The following is a 21,275-nucleotide window of genomic DNA, read 5'->3' on the forward strand; positions in this document are numbered from 1 at the left end:
GGGGGAACCGATCCCGGCCCTGCGCTGACCGGGCCGAACCTCGGAGCCGATGGGGTGGGGTGGGGGGGGCTGAGGGGAAGGGGTTCCCCCCTCCCCGTCCGCCATGTCCGTTTCCATGGCAACCGCCCCCATCCCCGAGTCACCTTGCCCCGCTCCGGCACGTGACGCGGGGCGAGGAGCGCGGACCGGAAGTGACGCAGCCGCCCCTCGGTCGCATGATGTGGCAAAAAAAAAAAAAAAAAAAAAAAGAAAAAGGCCGGAGAAAGGGGAGGGGGGGGGGAGGAGTGCTGAGACGTCAAATAGTCCCTTCCGGTCCGGGATCCTTCCGCCCCTCCCATTGGCCCCGCGGCGGGTGAGTCACCGCCGCTCGGCACCGAATCCTTCCGCCCGCCCGGCGCAGTCGGGGCCGTTCCCGGCAGGTGAGGGCAGAGCTCTTCCTTCCGCGGCCGTATCCTTCCGCCGGCGGGGGCAGCTTCCGGATCGCCGCGGCTCTGCCCGCTCCCTGCCCCGTTCCGCCATTGCGGTCCCGTTTCTCCGCTGAGGTGTGACTCTGGTCCGGCTTCGGACTGGAGCCCCAGCCCCCTGCCAGCGCCGCCATGGCCCAGATCCTACCGATCCGCTTCCAGGAGCACCTCCAGGTGGGTGCGGGGGAGGCCGGGCCGGGATGTGAGGGAGCGGGTGCTGAGGCGGGGGGGGGGGGGAGCCGCTCCCTCAGGCGGAGCCGGGCTGAGAGACGCCGGGCCCGTTCCCCGCCTTTCTCTGAGAGGGCCGTGAGGCGGCCCGGGCCCTTCCAGCGGCGGGGTGGCCGCTTTCCCCCGCAGGCCTTGCCGGTGTCTGGCTCGGGCAGCGCCTTCCCGCCCCGAAGGGCACCTTCCAGCGCGCCCGCTGCTGCCTCCGTGCGGGCCCGGGCGGGAGGGGCCGGGCCAGGCCGGGCCAGGCTGCGGCGCCGCGGGAGGGCTCCTCCGTGCTGCCGGAGGGACCGGGATGGAGGCCCCGGTCGGGCAGCTCCGGTTCGCCCCGGCCCCATCTCGGCTTCCCGGCTCTGGGCGGGGGAGCCCGCTCGGTGTGGGCGAGGCTGGCGCCCTGCCCGCCGCAGCACCTGCCGGGCCGGGGGGCGGGAGGGAGGCGAGGAGGAGAGGAGGGGGACGGGGGTGCTGCCCTGGGCTTCCCGGGAGAGAGCCCGACCCCTCCGGAGCGGTGCGGGGGGGAAACCCGCTTCAGCCAGGCGGGAATTAATGAGGTGGCCAAGCGGTCTCTGGGTGTTGTTTGGTTTCGTTTTAATTTTTTCTAAATGAAGCGAAGGTTTCGTATAATGCTAGGGACCTACTGAATCGTTTTATCGGTGTTCTGGCCCGTAACGTCAGCTGCCGTGGAGAAAAGCCACGTTATTGCAGTGAAACGCGAAAGGTACTGCGGGCTGCCCTGCGGTACCGCTGTGGCAGTGCAGGCACAGAGGTGCCCCCGACAGACTCTGGCTTTGGGGATCCTGAAGCCATAACCAGACGCTAAGGAGATTATTTCCCTTTAGTTTCTCCAGCGTGGCTTTCTAAAGGCGCTAGTACCGAGGTCTAAACTGTCCCTGCTGCAGGAGTGCAAGGTTATCTTCTCCAAGGCTCCCAGGGCTGTGGGTGAAGCTGGAGCCCAGGGAGGGGTCTGGAAGAGGTGATGCAGTTGTGCAATTTGTGCTTCTGAGCTGGCAAAGTACTGCGAGCTTCCCAGAGTTCTTCCCAACAGAAGTTCTCCTCAAAAAGTCCTTCAGTGCTGAGGAGGAATTTTTTTGAGGAGAACTTCTGTTATTCCGAGTTACAAAGATGTAGCTAGTCAGAGGCTTCTAGCAGCCTGTCTGTAGCCCTGCTTCCTGGTGATGTCAGCATCTGTTTGTGGGGGGGTTGTGTGCTTTGTAGTGAACCTTTCTAACCCAAATGCAAATAATTTAATTTCTAGGTGCTTTGTTAAAAGATCAATTGCAAAATACTTGTTTTGCTTTGTAAATTACCATTGTCCATAGCATTAATTTTAGATTTAAAAAAAATGCTTCTGTGATTGGGTTTTATCTAGTTAGCTCACTGTTGAGCATTGGATGATTTTTCTTCATATATCAGTTTAAAACCAGGAGAGAATTTATAGCTTAGGTGTAACCCTGGGCTTCTCTTCAGCAGCCAATGCTGACAGGAGAATCTTGTGACTGGGCCAGAGCTTCAGCTCAGAGCAGATGTTCTCTCCTGGTAGTAGCAAAGCCTAGGACCCAAGTGCTGAGAAGGCTCTGTACACTCAGGTGAAACTCATCCCTCCTAATAAAGCACCATGGCACTGTGTCTGTGATATATTATTTAAGATACAAACCTTGCATGTGACCCACTAGCAGGTCTCTAATGACATGAGCACTATTATGTAATGAAACTCATCAGCTTCACTCCAGAAGTGCTGCTAGGTCTTGGGCCAGCACTCTTGTGGATCATGATTTTTCTGCCTAAAGACTGATCTGTGTTTATTTATGGGGTTTATTTGTATTTTTCCCCCCCTATTCCTATTTAATGAAGGCTGCTGGCTTAACCCAAGTCTTTTACAACTGCACACAGGACCTGGTATTTTGCAATGCTGGGTGTCCAGCCTCTCAAGCTTCCATGCACGTGGCTGTTGCCCACAATCCCTCAGTTTGCTGCACCCACTGAGCTTCCTCAGTTCATTTCATTGAAAAAAAAATAAATTCAGAGGAAATTGAATTCTCTCAGATGATTCTTGAATTCTCAACCTGCTGTTGGAGTAAACTTTGAGAGCAGAAACACCAACATGGCTCTGTTTTTGCCATCCAGAGCTGCTGTGGTGTATTCCAGGCTGTTCACAGGAGGTCCTGGTGGACTGAATAGTTCAATTTCTTGAACTGTACCTGACCTACATTGTGTAGGAAGCTTGTGATACGGGTGTTGCACAACACTGGCAAGTTTGCATTTGATGCTTAACAAAGGAAAAGGTGCTCAACTGGAGCCTTATTCATAAAGAGGCAGGAGATGGATGTGAATGAGAGAGTTCTTGTGAGGCTGTTGTTGCAAGTGGCTTTTAACTCAGGTAGAAAACTGGTGGTCAGCAATAGGTGCAGTAAGACACTAATTCTTCATGGATCTGCTACTGAAAATGACCAATAACTGCACAAAGCTTGTTCTGGTCTTCAGCTTCAGCCCAGTTGCACTCCATGTTGCCCTGCTCAAGGTGTGCTGGCATGAGCTGCTGCTGTCAGCATCTTGGCTGGGTGAGGTGAGGGTGAGTTACAGGCTCCTGAAGCCCTGAGCTCCTGAGCATCTTTGTCTCCTGGGCACCCAGTGCCTCATTTATTGTGCCCAAAGTTGGGCTGAAGGTCTCATCTGGGCAAGTAGGATGTGGCAAGTTATCTTACTAAGGCTCAGTAAACTTTCTGGATGTTTTCAAAGCAAAGTCTAAAAACAAAAGGGGTTGTCAGGCTTCAGGTCTTGTTTTGTCTGAGTCCTGTTCCATAGATCTGGAATCTCAGCAGTGCCAAGCAGGGGGTGTTATCTGTGTTGTCCAATCCAGGTGCCTGCCTGGCCACAAAACATCAACATGCTGTGGAAAAACATTTCCCTTGGAAGTTTCCAAAGGTAAACTTGATTCCTGTGCTATCAGAACTACAGGACTCTTGTTATAAAATTTTATACTGTGAAGTTTGTCACGTTTTTTTTTTGTTTTGTTTTTTTAACCCAGCCAGAAGGAACCAGTCCAGTGGGCACGTTGTGGGAGGTCAGAGTTCAGTGTGTTGAATGATTGAAAATCTGGCTGCAGCTGAGCTGGTGCCTCTGTGTACTTAAGGGTGATAGTAAAACACAAGTGCGTGCCATAGTAGGTGCACGAAGCTGTTCTTAGGTTACACTTTCCTAGTGAGTGAGAAGGAAGCTGACAAATTAGCAGGGGATGAATGGTGATTGCCATCTCATTTACCCACACTACCCTGACATATATAGAAGGCACCACTATACTGGTGTTGCTTGAGGCATTAGTACTCTTCTGAGCCTGAAAAAAAATTGAATTTATTCTGTAGAGCTGTCTAGACAGGACAGAAAGCTGTCAGCTCATGCTGTGTGCTTGCTGCTGAGAGAAAACTGCTCCTCTGAAACTGGGAAAAGGATTCTTGTCTGTTGGCCACTGATGGAACAAACCTGAATGGTGGCAGTACTGCAGCAGAGGGGTGGCACTTAATGGCTCTCAAGTCATTGCTGTGCCACAGAGCTAACTGAATAAAACTGCACAGCTGAGACATCCTATAATAAAACTTAGAAATTTATTACTTCAGTCCAGCAGTGATAAACAGCAAAATGCTCCCATGTATTGTGCTGGTGGTGAGACAGTGTAAGGTATCCTAAATACTGCATCTCTGCTGTAGCAGCAGCATTTTGAAGCAGTTAAATCTTTAATTGGTATTTTAAAGTTAAAGAGGGCTGCTGTGCCTGATGAAGTTTTGGTGGGGTTCTTGCCCTCTCCTTGGTGCATCTGAATTCCCCAAACCACTCAGCTTGGAGTATTCTTACAAAAGGAAAAATCTGTAACAAAGAAAGCTGTGAAGAACTGAAGTAACTTGAGTTCTGTGTGTGTGCCAGCTAATTGGATAGGAACAATTAGTTAAGCAGTTGATAAGCTCTTCCTCTTGGTGTGTCCCTCACAGCAGGCACTGCAGCCACCCAGCCTGCTTGTCCTGGTGGCTCTGCTCTGCTGGGACCACTGAGCCCTGCCACAGAGCAGTGCTGGCAGCCAGGTTCTGAACTGGAGTTCCAGCAGGTCCAGTCTGGCTTGGACCTGAGCTAATCAGCCAGGCTGTGGCTGCTGGGACCAGAAATTGCTACCTCAGCTTAGTGAGGCTGAGGCAGAAAATAGGAAGGATATAGAAGGGCTCTTGAACATTGCAGAGGTTTCTTATCTGTTGAAAACATGACTTCCTAGTCTGTCACCAGCTGGAACTCTTACCTTGCACTGCCAAGCATGAAGCACTTTGAACAGGGACTGGCTGTGAGATTCCTGTGTTACAGAAGTGGAGTCAGGAGCTCCAGCAGATCAGCACGGGTATAAATCTGGTGTGACTTGAGTTGGCTGTGCCAGGCTTCATGTCTGGAGCTGAAGGAGTGCCTGAAGTGTAGCCCTGTGCCTGCCTTGCTCAGGCAAAGCCCAGTAAAGCATGGCCTTGAGGCAGACGTGACAGGTCAAGGGCCTTCATGCTTCTCAAAAAAATGGGAATATTTCTGTCAACTGGCATTTCCCAGCTACGTGATTTCTAGCTGTGTGGAGATAAGGAGTCTCTGGGCAGAGACCAAGCAGCTGCTTGTGGCTACAAGAGCAGTGGTTGTATCCTGTTGAGTGTAAGTTGGGGAAATGCAGGCTCAGCAGTTCCGTGCCCTTCCTTGTAGGCAAGGAGAAATTATTTCACAGCTAAGCAAACTGTCACAAGAAAACGAGTGTTCCAGGAAGGGGTCAACAAAGGCTCTTGTCAGCAGTTTTAGCATTCAGTTTGATGTCAAGCATGCATGTAATACAACAGCTTCTCTGGGTCAGTTACTGAGAATGGACTTGAATTATCTTCCAGTGAAAAAATAATTTTACTAATCAGACTTTGACCTGCTAGGTTATAATGCTGCTCAGGTAAATGGCATTATAGAATTTGACAGTTCAATCCAGCCTGCTGTTTGCTGTTGACTCAAGTGTCCAACCTCAAGTTGGATGAGTCTTCAAGGTGACATCCTTACTGAACAGAAGAGCTGCTGGCAGCTTCTTCCATGGCTACTTCACAAAACAGTTTTTTTCTCAGCGTGCTTCCAGAAGACTGATAGAACTGAACTTTCAAAAAAATGTTGATGTAAAAGGGCTTGAACTGTAAATTGGTTGCCCAGGCACAGCTGACAAGTTCTGCTTTCAGATCTGCTTGAAAGCCAAGGAAGTGGTTTCTGTAGTAAAATGTAGGAGTATCTTATGATTCCTTTTCTCCCCAGTCTTACAGCCTTGTTTCTGAATTGGTAAAAGGTAGTGGACCTGCAACACTAAATATCTGGGTTTTAGAAAAATCTGCTATAACCCCCTGTTCTCTTTTAGTATGAAGTCAGGAGTTTATACAAGGAGTAGTATTGAAATTTTCATGATAAAAGCCTTTGAAGAAGTATTTGCTGGTTTTGCCCCAACATTAATTTTAGTCTTAGTGTACTTTGTTGAGCTTTATAAGCACTCCTGCCTCATCCACCTGAACTTTAGCCTGTCTGGGGAAGGGAATGACCTCCCCAGTAGTATGGGGAACAGTCTGTATTCTCAGGAATTCGTGCATCAGGTCTGAGTGCAGCCAAGAGAAGTTAGCACAAGGGTTACCAGGTGAGCAAAGGCAGTGCCACTCTTGGCTGGAGATGCTCTTGTGTAATCAAACACAGGGATTATCTCAGAGTCAACTTTGTCTTGGTGCTTGAAGTAAACTTCATTCATGCTTTTGGATGCTTTTTTTCATTAGAAGATGAAATGTTAGCAGAAGGAGCCTGTGTACTGAGAAGCCTCATCAGTGCTTGTGCCTCCCTCAGAAAGCTTCTCCAAGATTTCTTCAGAGCTCCAGTGCCAGTCTGATCTTTTCAGTGAAATATCTGGCCTTTGGAAGTGGCCTTAGGTTGGAAAAGGGCCACATCTTCTGTTAACTAGGGCTGGATACCTCAGTCATGACACCTCACAAATGGCAGCTTCCTCATGATGGAAATAAATCTCTCTTGCAAGATCAAAGCAACCTTGGTTCAGTGGTTATGCTGAGACCTCCCTGCAAGGTCTGCCATCCCCTAGGACTTGTTTCTTCAGTTTGTTCTGCTGACTGTGTCTGTTTGAGTCTAGTGCTGTGAGTTACTGCCAGCTGGAGAAATACTCTGAAACTACCCTAATAAATGAAAAAGGAAATGGAGTGCTTGAGAGATGATTCTGCACTTGCTAAGTTTGCAGCCAAGCAAAAGGAAACACCACATTTTAGGAAGTCTCTCCAGCTCTACCAGATCAAACTCTTGGATCTTCAGCTCTGCCTGCAAGGGTGTGACCAGGTTGTGTATAGCCCTGCCTGGCTGGTGTGCAAATACCAGAGAACACCACCCAAAAGAAATGTGTGGAAGGGAGAGTTCAACTTAAATCTGAAATCTTCTAAGTGAAGCCATGTTGTGGGTGGGTTCTGTGGTCAGGTTCTGTGTTGCTGGACCTCAGCCACTGAATAAAACCTGAGTAATAGGAGTTCTGACTGGTCAAGGAGGTAGGGTCTGATTTCTTCAGCTGTAGCAGCATTTAAGGCAATTTTCTCTTGGGGAAGTGAGGGCTGAAAAAGCACTCAGTCTTTCACTTGAATGTTTGCTGGCTTTGTGGTCAGGTGGGTGGGTGTAAAGGGAGCTGGCTGTGAATGGGACTGTTTGTGGCAGGAGGTGTAGATCCTCCTGCCTCCAAAGAAGGACTTAAGTTAGCTTCGTGCCTGGCTTCAAGAATTGCATTTAGATCTCTTCTGCTTCAAGTCTTACCTCTCATAACGTCTTTCAGAGTAGAAAATCGGGGTAAATCTGCCAAAAGATCAGCGGTAACTCTCTGTAAACTATTTGTGAAATGAGCCCTTAAACATCAAAGAGCCCAAAGGTCTTTTTGGTGTAGAATTGAGATCTTGTTTGGATCTGACCCAAGAGCTTCCAATGGTGAAGACCTTTCCTGAAAGAGTGAGGTAACTCCAATGAAATAGTGTTCTGTAGGACAAAAGACTTAAATGCAGAGACCCCTCCACACAGGCTGAATCATCTTCCAGAAATTCTCTCCTGAGGCAGACTCGGGGAGCTTTTGAGTCTCATCCTTTAGCTGCCCCAACATCTGGCTGCATCTGTGATGCACTGAGTGATAGGCATCACCCTGTGAGGTGCCTTGTGTGGAGCTTGTTCAGGTAACTTGGTGGGCCACAGCTTAGCTGTTACTTGTTCCAAAAGCCAAAGGGGAAGTGTAGTAAAATACTCTTTATCAGAAGCTGCAAGTAGGCAGGAAGAGAGCAGCCCAGGCGTGGTCACCTCGGAGCTCCTGCAGAGCACAGCTGATAAGAGGTTACTGTTTTGTTTCAAACTATACAATAATACTAAAGCAGCTTTGAAGGGCTGGCCCTCTTGAGAGACCTTGAGCTTGAAGTTCAAACAGTCTTCCCCGGAAGAAAGAAGGATCTGAAGTCTTAGAAATGATAACTCCTGGCAAAACAAAGCTGATGGGAGATCCTGCCAGCCAGGTGTCTGTGTGGGGTGAACCAACCGTTCTGCAATGCTACTGTTAAGAATGGAATAAACTTTGATTACCGAGGTCCTGAGGTGTTAGGCTGTTGCAAACACAATGAAATGTTATTAATAACTGTTTTGTTGCAAACTGGGCTAGAAGCATCATTTAAAGGTACTCATTTGAAGTTTGCAGAAGCAGACTGTCTCTCAGTAGAAGGAGGAGGTGGTTTATTGGTGCAGCTGTGGATGAACCATTTCTGGTTTCAGTAGCATCCATCTCATGTGTGTCAGCTCTGTCTCCTAGGTGGTAGATGCTGCTGGACAGGACTGGGCTAATTGCTAGACAAGTAGCTTTTTTTAACTCTCCAAGGATAAAGGTAAAGCTCAGACACCTCATGTGATGTTAAGCTTGAAACAGCCATAGCTGCCAAGCTCAGTGGAATGAATTAAGGCTCTGGAAGCAGAGTTGGTGGGAGTGAGAACTGGAGCTGCAACTCTCACAGCTGCCAGGAGCAGGGCAGCTCAGTGTGCCTTAAACCATGTGAGGGGTTCAAAAGTTGAGCTCTCAAAATAGTTGAGTTGTAAATGGACCTTGAAGATGGTGTACTAAGTGTTTGAATGCTGCAGGGCTTCCTCAAGAAGCCTGCTGAGCTTCACTGAAGATGGGCAAGAATTTGTGTGCTGTGCCATTTTTGGAGTGTGTGGTTGTATGGCCCTTGTATCTTTCACAAAAGCTGTTTTTGGATAAACCCAGGTAGTAACTTAATGCTAAACCTTTATGTTTTGGTTTTTTTCTCTTGCAGCTCCAAAATCTGGGCATCAACCCAGCAAACATTGGGTTCAGCACTCTGACAATGGAGTCTGACAAATTCATCTGCATTAGAGAGAAAGTAGGAGAACAGGCTCAGGTGGTGATCATTGACATGAATGACCCCAGCAACCCCATTCGGAGACCAATTTCAGCTGACAGTGCTATCATGAACCCTGCCAGTAAAGTCATTGCACTAAAAGGTATGAAAATCCTGATAAATGCTTGAAGTGGATGCAGAGGTTTCTTTAAGACTGGTTTATGAGTGACTTCAGTCTCTCAGACAAGTTACGTGGGAGGATCCCTTACTCATTTTTCACAGCTTAATGGGAACTTGAGTTTAATGCATTTTCAATTCTTCTGAAGGCAGCTGGCAGGTTGCACTTGGGGCTTCCTGCTCTTTGCTGATCATTAGGTTGAGCTTTTTACTTCAGTCAGAATGTGGACAGCTTCTGGGTGGGGAGAGCTGGAAGGAAAGTTCAGGCTTTAAAATACTTCTCCAGTCACGTTAGAGGGAAGTGAGACCTTATCTCAGAAATGTAGAAGGTCTAACTAAGCCTGCCTTCCAGTGAAGAAAATGCAGGCTGAGGAGGAGGGGAAATACTCCTGAAGGCCTTGGTGGAAGAGGCCAGTGCACCTATTTGTGCATATTTATTGTATCAGTCAGTGATAAGAACAGGAAAACTGCAGGGAAGATTGAAGTGAATAAAGCCCAAGGTCAGCTAACTTGGTATCTCTGGTGATACAGAGAACAGGCATTCCCCTGGAGTCTCCAGAAATATCTATCTCTTTCCCCAAGAAGCTCAGATAGTGTCACTCTAGAAATAGATATGTTGCTAATGGGAAGTTTTGTGTGTGTATTCAGTGTTACTTAAGTTTGACCTTAATGCTCTGCTCCTGTTTTGTCACAACTTTAATGCTCTCTTGTGTGTGCAGACGGTGAGTTGCATCAATTGACTGTACTAGTTTGTCCTGTCTTATGAAAAGAGAAAGCAGAACCAAATGGCTCAGATCTCTGGTGCACATGGCTGAACAGTGCTGTTGAGCAGCTGAAAGGCTAAAATTCAGAGGTTTTTCATCCACTCCCAAACAAGGGAATCCTTAAGATCCAGAAACTTACTCCGCTCAGGAACTCGGTGTACTTAAACTAATGCCATCTTATTATTAAGCTTTTTATAAACAGGACTGACCCTTTTGACTTAACTCTAGATTTTGCCTCTTAATATGCCTTGCATAGCATGGAGGGTACATGTTACCTGAATGTAATCTCCTTGGGGTCCAAAGCTCCAGCTGTAGCAGATATGGAAATAAACTGCTAGCCTGTAGCCTGAGTAACTCTGTAGTAGAGTCTGCTCCAAGCTCTGGAGAAACTCCTGGCTACATCTTATGTCAATAGCTGAACTAATAGTGACTTCTAAGTAACCCAAAGCTTACTGAGTGAAGGCTGTGACTTGATCAGGCTGAGTTACTGTTGGTAACTGTACCAGATATTCTGACCTAGACTTTGTTTTATATGGTCTTTATTAGTCCTCTGGGGTTACACTAGCATGTGCTTAAATATCTGTCTCCTAAAGCTTGTAGAAGTTGGTCAGAACTTTCTTTCTCAACAGGAAGAAATTATTTCTTTTATACCACTGTGTTGTAAAAACTAGAAGTGACTGCAGGTGGGCTGTTCAGGATGTGTGTGCACACCATTCTGTGTAATTCAGAGAACTTTTCCTTTCACCTTCTAGAGCTTGTGTTGGTCCCTAGATTCCTTTCCTTTGCACAGTTTCTGTTAGTCTGGTTTGCAGCCAGTAGCTCTGTGTATCCCATTAGTGCAACCAAAGGGTTTTGTTGAATGAGTCTGAATTACTGAAGCCCACTCCCAACTTGACCATTCCATGTTGTGCTTTTATTTTTTTTATTTTTTTTTTATATACTTAAAACAGATGTGGAGGCAGTTTTTAATGGCACTGGCATAGCTCTCCTTGCACCTCCCAAGGGACTTGGCATTATTGTAATTTAGTTTTGAAGTGCATTAAGTATCTTACAACTTCTGTTTGTGTAGCTGAAGCTCTTTTCTCCTACCAAGTTTTCCACATCTGTTTGGCTCAGTAGTGGCACACTGATAAAATTAACCTTAGGAATGTGGTCTGGTTAAATGTAAGTGATCAGTGAAGCTGATCACTGAAGAATCAGTTCATCTTTTTATTAAAATAAAGTTGTGAGGGTTTAATATCAGATTGGAGCTCTTGAAGCAGTGCTTGGAGGAGCTGCAGCCTGGCTAACGACGTTGTGTGTTCCAGCTGGGAAAACGCTTCAAATATTTAACATTGAAATGAAGAGTAAAATGAAGGCTCACACCATGACAGACGATGTCACTTTCTGGAAGTGGATCTCTCTGAATACTGTTGCCCTGGTCACGGATAATGCAGTTTATCATTGGAGCATGGAAGGGGAGTCCCAGCCTGTGAAAATGTTTGATCGCCACTCCAGCCTCGCCGGCTGCCAGATCATCAACTACCGGACGGATGCGAAGCAGAAGTGGCTGCTGCTGACAGGGATTTCTGCACAGGTACTGCACTGCCAGGAGAGATCCAGAGGTCCTTTCCTCCTTCTCTCAGCAGCAGGGCTGTTAAGTGTCATTTTCTTGCCTTAAAAATGGTTGGGAATGGGAATGCTGATCTCGATCGTCAAATAACAAACTTAAAATGAAACTGAAAAACCTGTGGCAGTGGAATAAATGCTGGTGCAATGCTAAGAGTCCTAACTCACACCTTTGTAAAACAAGCATGGCATGGTCCTTCAGCTTGATATAGCAATGTATTCACCCAGTGCTAATTTAAATGAAAATCCTGGCCAAGTGCCTCTTATTCCTGACTCTCTTTTTGTGTCTGGTCCTAGCAAAATCGTGTTGTGGGAGCAATGCAGCTTTATTCTGTAGACAGGAAAGTGTCCCAACCAATCGAGGGACATGCAGCTAGCTTTGCACAGTTCAAGATGGAAGGAAATGCTGAAGAATCCACTCTCTTCTGTTTTGCAGTAAGAGGGCAAGCTGGGGGTAAGGTAAGAGTTGGTTCTACATCCATGGTAACCTTTAATGACTCACCCTGGTTATCTGCTGCTGGGAAAACTGGTGATTCAGTGCAGAAAGTTGCCTTTAGGAGAAAAAGACAAGGACTCTGTCAGTCTGGATGCTAAATAACTGATCTATATGAAAGCTGCTGCACAAAGAGCTTCACAGCAGGGACTGCCTGTTTCATGTCATGAAGTGAGGTGGCCTGAGATGATCAGTGTAATTAGCAGCTTGAAACACGTGACTCTCAGCCTCAGAAACCAAGCTTAAGGGAAAAGCTCTTGTAATCTTTCTTTGATGCTGATCTCCAGTATCAGGATTAATTTATCTCCAAATTATTGGATGAAAAAAATTAAACACTAGTGTTACAAGGCTAAGTAGTGGTCTTAGACTTAAACTTCCAAGCAACTGGGGATAACTAAAGATTGTGCTTAAGTTTTTCCCTCATTTAGGGTAGAGGAATACAGCATGCTGTTCCTTTAGCCAGTGAAAATATTTAGGAACACTGACTTGTCTTATCTTTGTGTAAGCTTGGGATTAAGGCTCAGCAGCAAAACAATGGCCATATCTTCATTGTTAAATCTATTGTTACATAAATTAAATACAAGAACTAACAGACTTATCTATTGCACAGTTGCATATCATTGAAGTTGGCACACCACCTACTGGGAATCAGCCCTTTCCAAAGAAAGCAGTGGATGTTTTCTTCCCTCCTGAAGCACAAAATGACTTTCCTGTTGCCATGCAGGTATGCCAGCCCCAAACAAGAGCACAGGAACAATTCTGTTGCTGCTTTTGGTGGACGTGACACTAACAGAGCACTGGAAGCCAGGTGGTCAATATGTTGACCCAAAGCTTGGCACTGAACTGGGGTGGTTTCTGCTCCTTTTTCAGTAGCTTTAAAGTAAAAGTGGAGACTGAAGCATCATTTAATGGCAGCTTGTTCTTATTTATGGAAAAAATATAGATGTATATTTAACTGTCAAGCTCTTGAAACACCCTTCTGCTGTGTTGGTACTGATGTATTAAGTAAAAACATAACAGTTGTAGCTGTCCTGAAGTGACACAGCTATCTGGTGATTCTGGGAAGCACTTACTCATTTATCCAGTGCCAGATTTGATGAATCCATTCCTGTTTTGCAGATCAGTGACAAGCATGATGTGGTGTTCCTCATAACAAAATATGGCTATATCCACCTGTATGACCTGGAAACTGGCACTTGTATCTACATGAACAGGATCAGTGGGGAGACAATATTTGTTACTGCACAGCATGAAGCAACAGCTGGAATTATTGGAGTAAACAGAAAGGGACAAGTAAGGAAGCTTGGCTTGGGAATCACTTCTTTAGCTCATCCCACTGGCCCTTGACCATCCTCTGTAGTGTTCATATCAATGTTTAGAAGCTTCCAGAAATAACAAGACAGAACAATAGAGTGAGGAATATGTTATTATTGTCTAGTGGAACCAATCTAGTGACACTGTAGGGCTGTGCCACTGGGCTGAGCTGGTTTCAGTGGTTCCTTGATGAGCACGGGTAATGCAGAGCAGAAGACTTGTCCCTGGTTTATTCTCTAGGATTGGTTACTTAAGACTGAGTACAGGTTACAGAATGACAGCACTTTTCCTAACTTGTGTAAATACCTTGGTCTAAACTGGCTGCTGATCATCTGCCTTGATGCAGTCATTGGGTGTTAGAAGTTCCTTTTAATTGGAGCTCTGTTTCTTAAATAAAATTCTTTAAAAACCTTTCCATGTACTCCCTAGCTTTCCTTTTAGAAGCTTGCTTAGCTGTTGTCTCATTTTTTTGTATTTGGCCTAACTGGAAGTTTTCCTTGGTGATTTATTCAGGTGCTCTCAGTGTGTGTGGAAGAAGAGAATATTATTCCCTACATCACCAACGTGCTGCAGAATCCTGACCTGGCTTTACGAATGGCTGTGCGTAACAACCTGGCAGGTGCTGAGGAACTCTTTGCCAGAAAATTCAATGCACTCTTTGCACAAGGGAACTATTCAGAGGCAGCAAAAGTGGCAGCTAATGCCCCAAAGGTAATAGACTGATACTCAGTACTGAACTCTACTGGCTCTAAGCTTAAGGAGACCTCACTAATTTCTTAAGTAGTAAGACCAGAATCCTGTTAGTGCTCCTCTCCTAGTGTGATGTTTAACATACTTGTGAAGAACCTGTGTGCAGTGTGCTGGGAGTACTGATTCTACACTTCAGTATATTAAAAGTTTGAATAAAACCCCCAGAGGGGAGAGGAATATGATGAAGTAATTGCTATGAAGCTTAATGCTTCTGGTATTAATCTCCTTCAGTGATTAAAAAGTTTCTTTGTAAAGACAACCTCTAGCTGAGGCTCTACCTGGAAACAGTTCAAAGAAGAGACTAAGAGCAAAGATCATAGTAAGTTAAGATGACAGGAACTTGCTTGTAAGGACAAGGGTGTCTTAATTCTGTAGGACAGTGCTCTGAACCAAGTCTGCATTGCTACTGAAACCAGTCTCAGAGGCTGCTGTTGCACATCCTGTCAAAACACCTCCAAGGCAGTGTCTGAGCTGATGTTCAGTCACCCTGCTGCTGACTCCTGGGCTGCCAGATCATGATGTTGCTTCAGCAAGCATTCCTATCTTCAGCTTGCTGGAAAAACTTGCCAAGCCACAACAGCAGCAGAGAAAACCTAAAAGTGTATTTCTGTTCCTGGCAGGGAATCCTGCGTACTCCAGACACCATACGCCGGTTCCAGAGCGTTCCTGCTCAGCCTGGACAAACTTCCCCTCTGCTCCAATATTTTGGAATTCTGCTTGACCAAGGGCAGCTGAATAAATATGAGTCACTGGAGCTGTGCCGACCAGTGCTGCAGCAGGGACGCAAACAGCTCTTGGAGAAATGGTTAAAAGAAGATAAGGTAAATAAGTTTGGGGGAGATGCTTTTTTGAGCCCTGAATGAGAAGGGACATAACAGCTTGACAGGCTCAGAACCACCCATGAAACTCAATGAGCAACTCATCAGAGTGCTAGTGAGATTACCAGTTGAGCAGTTGGTGTTTACCTGTAACTATGACCCATTTTACTGCAAGAGGATTAATCAGATACTCTGAGAGCTTTCCCTTATTATACTTAAAATTACAGCAGGGTGAGCTTGGTACTTCTGAGCTGCTGTTATTTCCCAAGCCACTTCGGGCTTCCTTGGATACTGACTTGATGTCCTTTGAGCTGTGGTTATGTTGTTATAATTAGCTGAAGAAACGTGCTGATACACTGATTATTTTTAGCTCTACAAATTAATTTCTGATTCCTGTAGAACAGCATAAAGGACAGAGCCCTCTAGATCACTGCAGAGAGTTAGTTCAGGCTCTCGTACTGGACCCTAAATAATCTTTGAGAAGTCCAAAAGGAAATAAAATGAGGAAGTAGATGGCAGTGAATTTCAGCATGGCCCTGTCAGGGTGGGATGTGACTGAATTTGTCTTTAAACAGCTGGAGTGCTCAGAGGAGCTGGGAGACCTTGTGAAATCTGTAGACCCTACACTAGCACTCAGTGTCTACCTGCGAGCCAACGTTCCAAACAAAGTCATCCAGTGCTTTGCTGAAACAGGACAAGTCCAGAAGATTGTTTTGTATGCTAAGAAGGTGAGAGCAAATTATATTGCCATATCTATCCTGTATTTAAGCATAACTAGTGTGTGCTCCAGAGTATCTAAAAGTAATTGTGAGGGAATCCCAAGAACCTCTGCAGCATCTGCTTTGGCCTGAGGTTTTGTTATGAATACTGCCAGACTTTTCCAGTCCTTTCATACTTTGTGTAGCCTCTTCCAAATGGGGAGGGAAATCCTGACTGGGTTGTGTGAGCTACTGAGAGTTGTTTTTACTGAGCTCTGGATTGAACAAGGTGTGTGTTCTTGCTGAGTAATTGTTTTCCATCATCATCTCAGGTTGGATATACTCCAGACTGGATTTTTCTGCTGAGGAATGTAATGAGAATCAGCCCGGATCAAGGACAGCAGTTTGCACAGATGCTTGTTCAAGATGAAGAGCCTCTTGCAGACATAACACAAGTAAATAACTTTATTGCTATGAAATGTTAACTTCAAGACCTTGTGGTGGTAAGAGTAACCATACTTTTTCCATGAGGGAAAGACAGAACTACAAATTTGAATTTACCTTTTAAGAATACCAAATGACAGCTGACTGCAGTGCCAGAATGAGCAGATTTTTGGAAGCTGTTTTTGGTGTTACTTCGTTTAATTATTCCTCCCCTTTCTAAACAGAAGCCTAATTTTATTTTTGTTTTTTTCTTCAGATTGTGGATGTCTTTATGGAATACAATTTAATTCAGCAATGCACAGCCTTCTTGCTGGATGCACTGAAGAATAATCGTCCCTCAGAAGGTCCCCTGCAAACACGTTTACTTGAGATGAACCTCATGCATGCCCCTCAGGTATGCTTCCAGACCTACATCACATCAGGTTTCTCTGTAGCTAGGCTGCCCACTGTGCTGTGCTCCACCTCAAATACTAGTGAGAGTGTTCAGGAACTAAATAAGTTTTCAATATTCCTTCCAGGTTGCAGATGCTATCCTGGGAAACCAAATGTTTACTCATTACGACCGGGCTCACATAGCTCAGCTGTGTGAAAAAGCTGGCTTGCTGCAGAGAGCACTGGAACACTTCACAGACTTGTATGACATCAAACGTGCTGTAGTTCACACTCATCTGCTCAATCCTGAGGTAGGAGATCCAATATCTGGAATTAACAAAAGCCAGGCAATTAGTAATTGCTTTCAAGATGTGGCTTCAGAGTGTTCTGCTTGGGTCTAAAACGTTTTTTGTGTCTCTTGCAGTGGTTGGTGAATTATTTTGGTTCCCTATCAGTAGAAGACTCTCTGGAGTGCCTGCGTGCCATGCTGTCTGCCAACATTCGTCAGAACCTGCAGATCTGTGTCCAGGTGGCTTCAAAATACCACGAGCAGCTGTCAACACAGTCACTCATTGAGCTATTTGAGTCTTTCAAGAGCTTTGAAGGTAAATTCAGGCTCTTGCTTCTAGCAAAAGGAGGTAGTGCTCACCTCACCATGCATTGTATATGAAAAACTCCTTTTTTTCCTGAAAATGCATCTTTCTTTGTGACTTGTTAGTCACTTGTCTAAAGTAGTCAAGTATTGTGGCATCAGCTTTAAGTGAACATGAGCTGCAGATTGAGGCAAGCAGCTTTTGCTTCATTTAGTGTTTTAGTGTGTGCTTTAGTGAAACTAAAGTGTGAAACTTTAGCATGAAACTTTAGTGAAAGTTTTGATGGTAGCTTTTGGGCACAACTATTTTTGATTTTCTAAACTTTTCCTTGCTCCTGTCTAGGGGCTGTATGGAAGGCACGTGCTGGATGTTTTAACAAAGCTGAACTGCAGTCATTCACAATGACACCTCAGTGTTTATTAAAGCTGCATCTAACACAAGTCTGTACAATGCATGGGGAATGACATCAGGCTCAGCACAGCTTGCTTTAAAAGTTGTTACTCATCCAACTCAGGTGCTTTAGCAGAATAACATGTTGACTTCTTTCCCTCGAGGTTTGTTTTATTTCCTGGGCTCTATTGTAAACTTCAGCCAGGATCCAGATGTGCATTTCAAGTATATTCAAGCTGCATGCAAGACAGGACAAATTAAAGAAGTGGAAAGAATCTGCAGGGAAAGTAACTGCTATGATCCAGAACGTGTTAAAAACTTCCTCAAGGTAATGTTTGGGTAGCACAGGACTGTCCTGGCCTTTTTGGGGTTCTGATAAAACATGGTGTGTGTTACTGGTGAAATAAGGCATCTCTGTGAAAATACAGTTGAGTCTTAACCTTTGCACTTAAGGATCTGTCTGTCTTCTTAAACCAGAGCTCTCCAGCAGTTGGCAGAACCTCCTAATAGAGCCTGAGCCTGGAACAATATCTAAAAAATGGAGTCTGTTGGATCAGTTCCTCACTGCTCTTACTAAGGTTAACCTGGCTTGAACTCTTAAACTGTAATAATACCACCAGCTTATCTAGAATTTGTTACAGATGTCTGCTGTGAAGTAGGAAATGGGTAGCTGGAAGTTTGGGAACAGCCCTAATGCCAACTGAGTTCATAACTTAATGATTATTTACACTGTAATACAGAAACAAGGAGTGAATAGTGTCAGTTAATTCCATAAATGCTTTCTGAGGTCAAGGCTGATTTATCCCACTCATCTCACTCCTACACACTTAGACTTCAGCCAGGGAAACTGCAGTTTAGCTCTGCTAGGGTGTGCCAGGCAGTGTAAGGATGTGCAGACTGACCTACAGCTGGGGTTCAGAGCATTGCTGGAACATTCCCCAAGTGAGGAAGAAGATGGTGTGCTCCAGGCTCTGATTCTGTAGCCTGCTGAGCTTCCTGAGCAATGTAACCCCACTAGAAATACCTGAGAAACACTGTGGGAGGGGAAAACTTTCTCTGGGGACATTTCCTGCCTTCATGTTTGTTGGTTATGTAGCATAGTCTTAGATTTTTGCTGATCATACCTGAAGATGGCAAAACTCTTCAAATGGGAATTCTCTAAAAATAACCTGGTGTCACTGAGGTGTAAGGTATGTAAATTCATCAAGCCACCTAAGCTAAGTTATCAAGCTGTCAAATTCCTGATGAAAGCTATTGTTTTTTGTGCTGTTCCATGTCTGGAATGTGCAGGACATGTACCAGGTAAATCTCCCAGTACAGGCCTCGTTGTGTAAAGTCCTTTTAGTGTAATTTATATGTAGGATTATATTCTGGGATGTGCATGTTTGAATATGTGACCTGAAGTATGCATCCAGAATACTGTCTGCCACATTGACTAAGCTTCTGTACTGTAACCATTGTAATTTTATGCTGAAAGTTGGAATGCTTTTTAGATAATTAATCTGATTAGCAATTTAAGTAGTACTGCTACTAGCTTGATTCTTCTTGTTGTCTAAATCCATGGTTAGAAGGTATTGCAAGACACATGGCACTCAAAGTAATTTCTGTGTAGAAGTTTAACATTATTATCCACAGCTTAATCTGGTCTTGGTGAAATTCCTTTTAAAATCCCAGAGTGCTAATCCTGCACACCAAACACCAGTGGCAATTTAAAAAAAAAAGCTGTTTATAGCTTAGGCTTGTAATAGTTGTACTGTGTTGTAAAACTTGGTAGACTCTGCCATGCAAAGGGACAGGGTTAAAAAAAAGAGAGCTTCTTTCCTGAGAAAGCTTCTTGCTGTAGGCCCTGAAGTGGGTGTGAGGACACCTACAAGCTCCATATTGCAAACAATTAGTTGAACAATAAGCTGTCATTATTTGGTTGACTGAATTTTGGCTTCCCAAATTCAGCTGCTTTAACAGTTTTAAGTATTTGTCTGCTTAAGCTTGAAAACAAAACTGAATTACTGAAGCTCTCCTCTTTCTAGGAAGCCAAACTCACTGACCAGTTACCACTCATCATTGTGTGTGATCGCTTTGACTTTGTCCACGATTTGGTGCTCTACTTGTATAGAAATAACCTCCAAAAATACATTGAGATTTATGTACAGAAGGTAAGTTACAGTTTGGGCTTTAAAGAGTCAAACCAATCAGTCTCTCTAGTATTACATGTAGCTGCAGGCATGATGTTTGCAAGGGTTCTGCAAAGAGCCTCATACTTGAGGCTGACACTGAAGTACTTACCCTGTGCCCTTATGAAGTTAGTCCCTGTGTCATTCAGATCTTATTTATTCTTACTCAGGCTGAGCAGTAGCCCCCAGTAATGTGCAGCATGAAAGAGGAAGACTTGGTGGAATAACTGGATTTATTAGGATAATTTTATCTCCCAGCATTCTAAAGAGGGGAAGTTCTCCTTTATACTTTAGACCAATACAAGTTGGCTTCCTCAGAAGCTCTTCCTTGATATGGTCTGGGCCTTAGTCACTGAAGTGTGTGGTGTGAGCCCCTTCTGGCTGAAGAACTGACTGTCAAGCTTGTCTAAAATCCCAGGAAGCTGAAGCTGATATTGACAAGTAGCTATTGTGTACTTCTAGAAGTAACTGCTGGCTTGCCTATACTGCATGAAGACACACTGACTTCTTTAAATGATCCTGTTTAGGTGAATCCCAGCCGTCTGCCTGTGGTTATTGGGGGACTGCTTGATGTGGATTGCTCTGAAGATGTGATAAAGAACCTTATCCTTGTAGTGAGAGGTCAATTTTCAACTGATGAGCTTGTTGCAGAGGTTGAGAAAAGAAACAGGTATTAAACTTCTACAAGTCTCTTGTCACTGCCAGGCTGGTGATGGTTGCAGTGCTCATCCATCATGTCCTCATTACATAACAAGAAGCTGCCATTGGGTGAGCAAACAGCAAAAATCTCCCTTACTTCTTAGCTGATGTGGGGACCTCCCTGAGGCAGCCTCCAGATAATGAGGGTCTTTGGCATGTGCTGTTCTTCACAGTGTCAGAAAATTACAGCATGATAATAACAGCCTGGAACCCAGGTTAAAATGGACTGCTGGAACTCTGGGTTAGTTCCTGCTCTGAAGCTGACTTGTGTAGTGAAGAAACTTTGCAAGTGGATACTCACTTATTCACTCAACCTCTGTAATGTGAAAACTGCTTCTTTCTAGGCTGAAACTGCTTCTGCCTTGGCTGGAAGCAAGAATTCACGAGGGTTGTGAGGAGCCTGCAACTCACAATGCACTGGCCAAGATCTACATTGACAGCAACAACAACCCAGAGAGATTCCTGCGTGAGAACCCTTACTATGACAGTCGTGTTGTTGGCAAGTACTGTGAGAAGAGAGACCCTCACCTGGCCTGTGTGGCTTATGAACGTGGGCAGTGTGACCTGGAGCTTATCAATGTATGTATGCCAAGGCACCTGACTCCTGGGTGAAGTTCTAACCTGAGCATCATAGGTGTTCAGGTTTAGGACTGACTGTTAAAAACATTTCTTTCCTAAAAAGTGTTTAAGCTAGGAACTGCTCACTTGTAACAGAGGTAGCTGCTGTTTGATTTCCTTCTGCAAATTCTTGGGAAATGGGAGACTCCCTTGGGCATCTTAGAGTGGGAGGCTAATGGAAATATCCTGAGATGTCTAGCAACATTTTGCTTGATGTTGCACCACAATTAGCTTATGCAGTGCAGGCTCCCCAGCTCCACACTTGCTCTGCTGAGGAACCT

The 21,275-nt window shown here is 45.2% G+C and overlaps 1 protein-coding gene across 2 annotated transcripts in view; it reads left to right on the forward strand.

Moving 5' to 3' along the window:
• The first annotated feature begins 301 nt into the window (after window positions 1-301).
• Window positions 302-21,275, forward strand: part of CLTC (clathrin heavy chain) — a 31,839-nt gene continuing 10,865 nt past the window's right edge. For both annotated transcript variants that reach the window (XM_071765451.1, XM_071765452.1), the window contains exons 1-17: window positions 302-638; window positions 9,041-9,248; window positions 11,334-11,602; window positions 11,932-12,093; window positions 12,738-12,851; window positions 13,247-13,420; window positions 13,955-14,152; window positions 14,812-15,012; window positions 15,585-15,737; window positions 16,040-16,162; window positions 16,408-16,545; window positions 16,670-16,834; window positions 16,948-17,128; window positions 17,671-17,834; window positions 19,534-19,659; window positions 20,205-20,347; window positions 20,721-20,955. In XM_071765451.1, coding sequence (XP_071621552.1) covers window positions 597-638; window positions 9,041-9,248; window positions 11,334-11,602; window positions 11,932-12,093; window positions 12,738-12,851; window positions 13,247-13,420; window positions 13,955-14,152; window positions 14,812-15,012; window positions 15,585-15,737; window positions 16,040-16,162; window positions 16,408-16,545; window positions 16,670-16,834; window positions 16,948-17,128; window positions 17,671-17,834; window positions 19,534-19,659; window positions 20,205-20,347; window positions 20,721-20,955 — 2,796 coding nt within the window. In that variant the 5' untranslated portion in view covers window positions 302-596. The remainder of the gene's footprint in view (window positions 639-9,040; window positions 9,249-11,333; window positions 11,603-11,931; window positions 12,094-12,737; window positions 12,852-13,246; window positions 13,421-13,954; window positions 14,153-14,811; window positions 15,013-15,584; window positions 15,738-16,039; window positions 16,163-16,407; window positions 16,546-16,669; window positions 16,835-16,947; window positions 17,129-17,670; window positions 17,835-19,533; window positions 19,660-20,204; window positions 20,348-20,720; window positions 20,956-21,275) is intronic.

This window comes from Heliangelus exortis, chromosome 21 (assembly GCF_036169615.1).
Source record: "Heliangelus exortis chromosome 21, bHelExo1.hap1, whole genome shotgun sequence".
NCBI lineage: Eukaryota > Metazoa > Chordata > Aves > Apodiformes > Trochilidae > Heliangelus > Heliangelus exortis.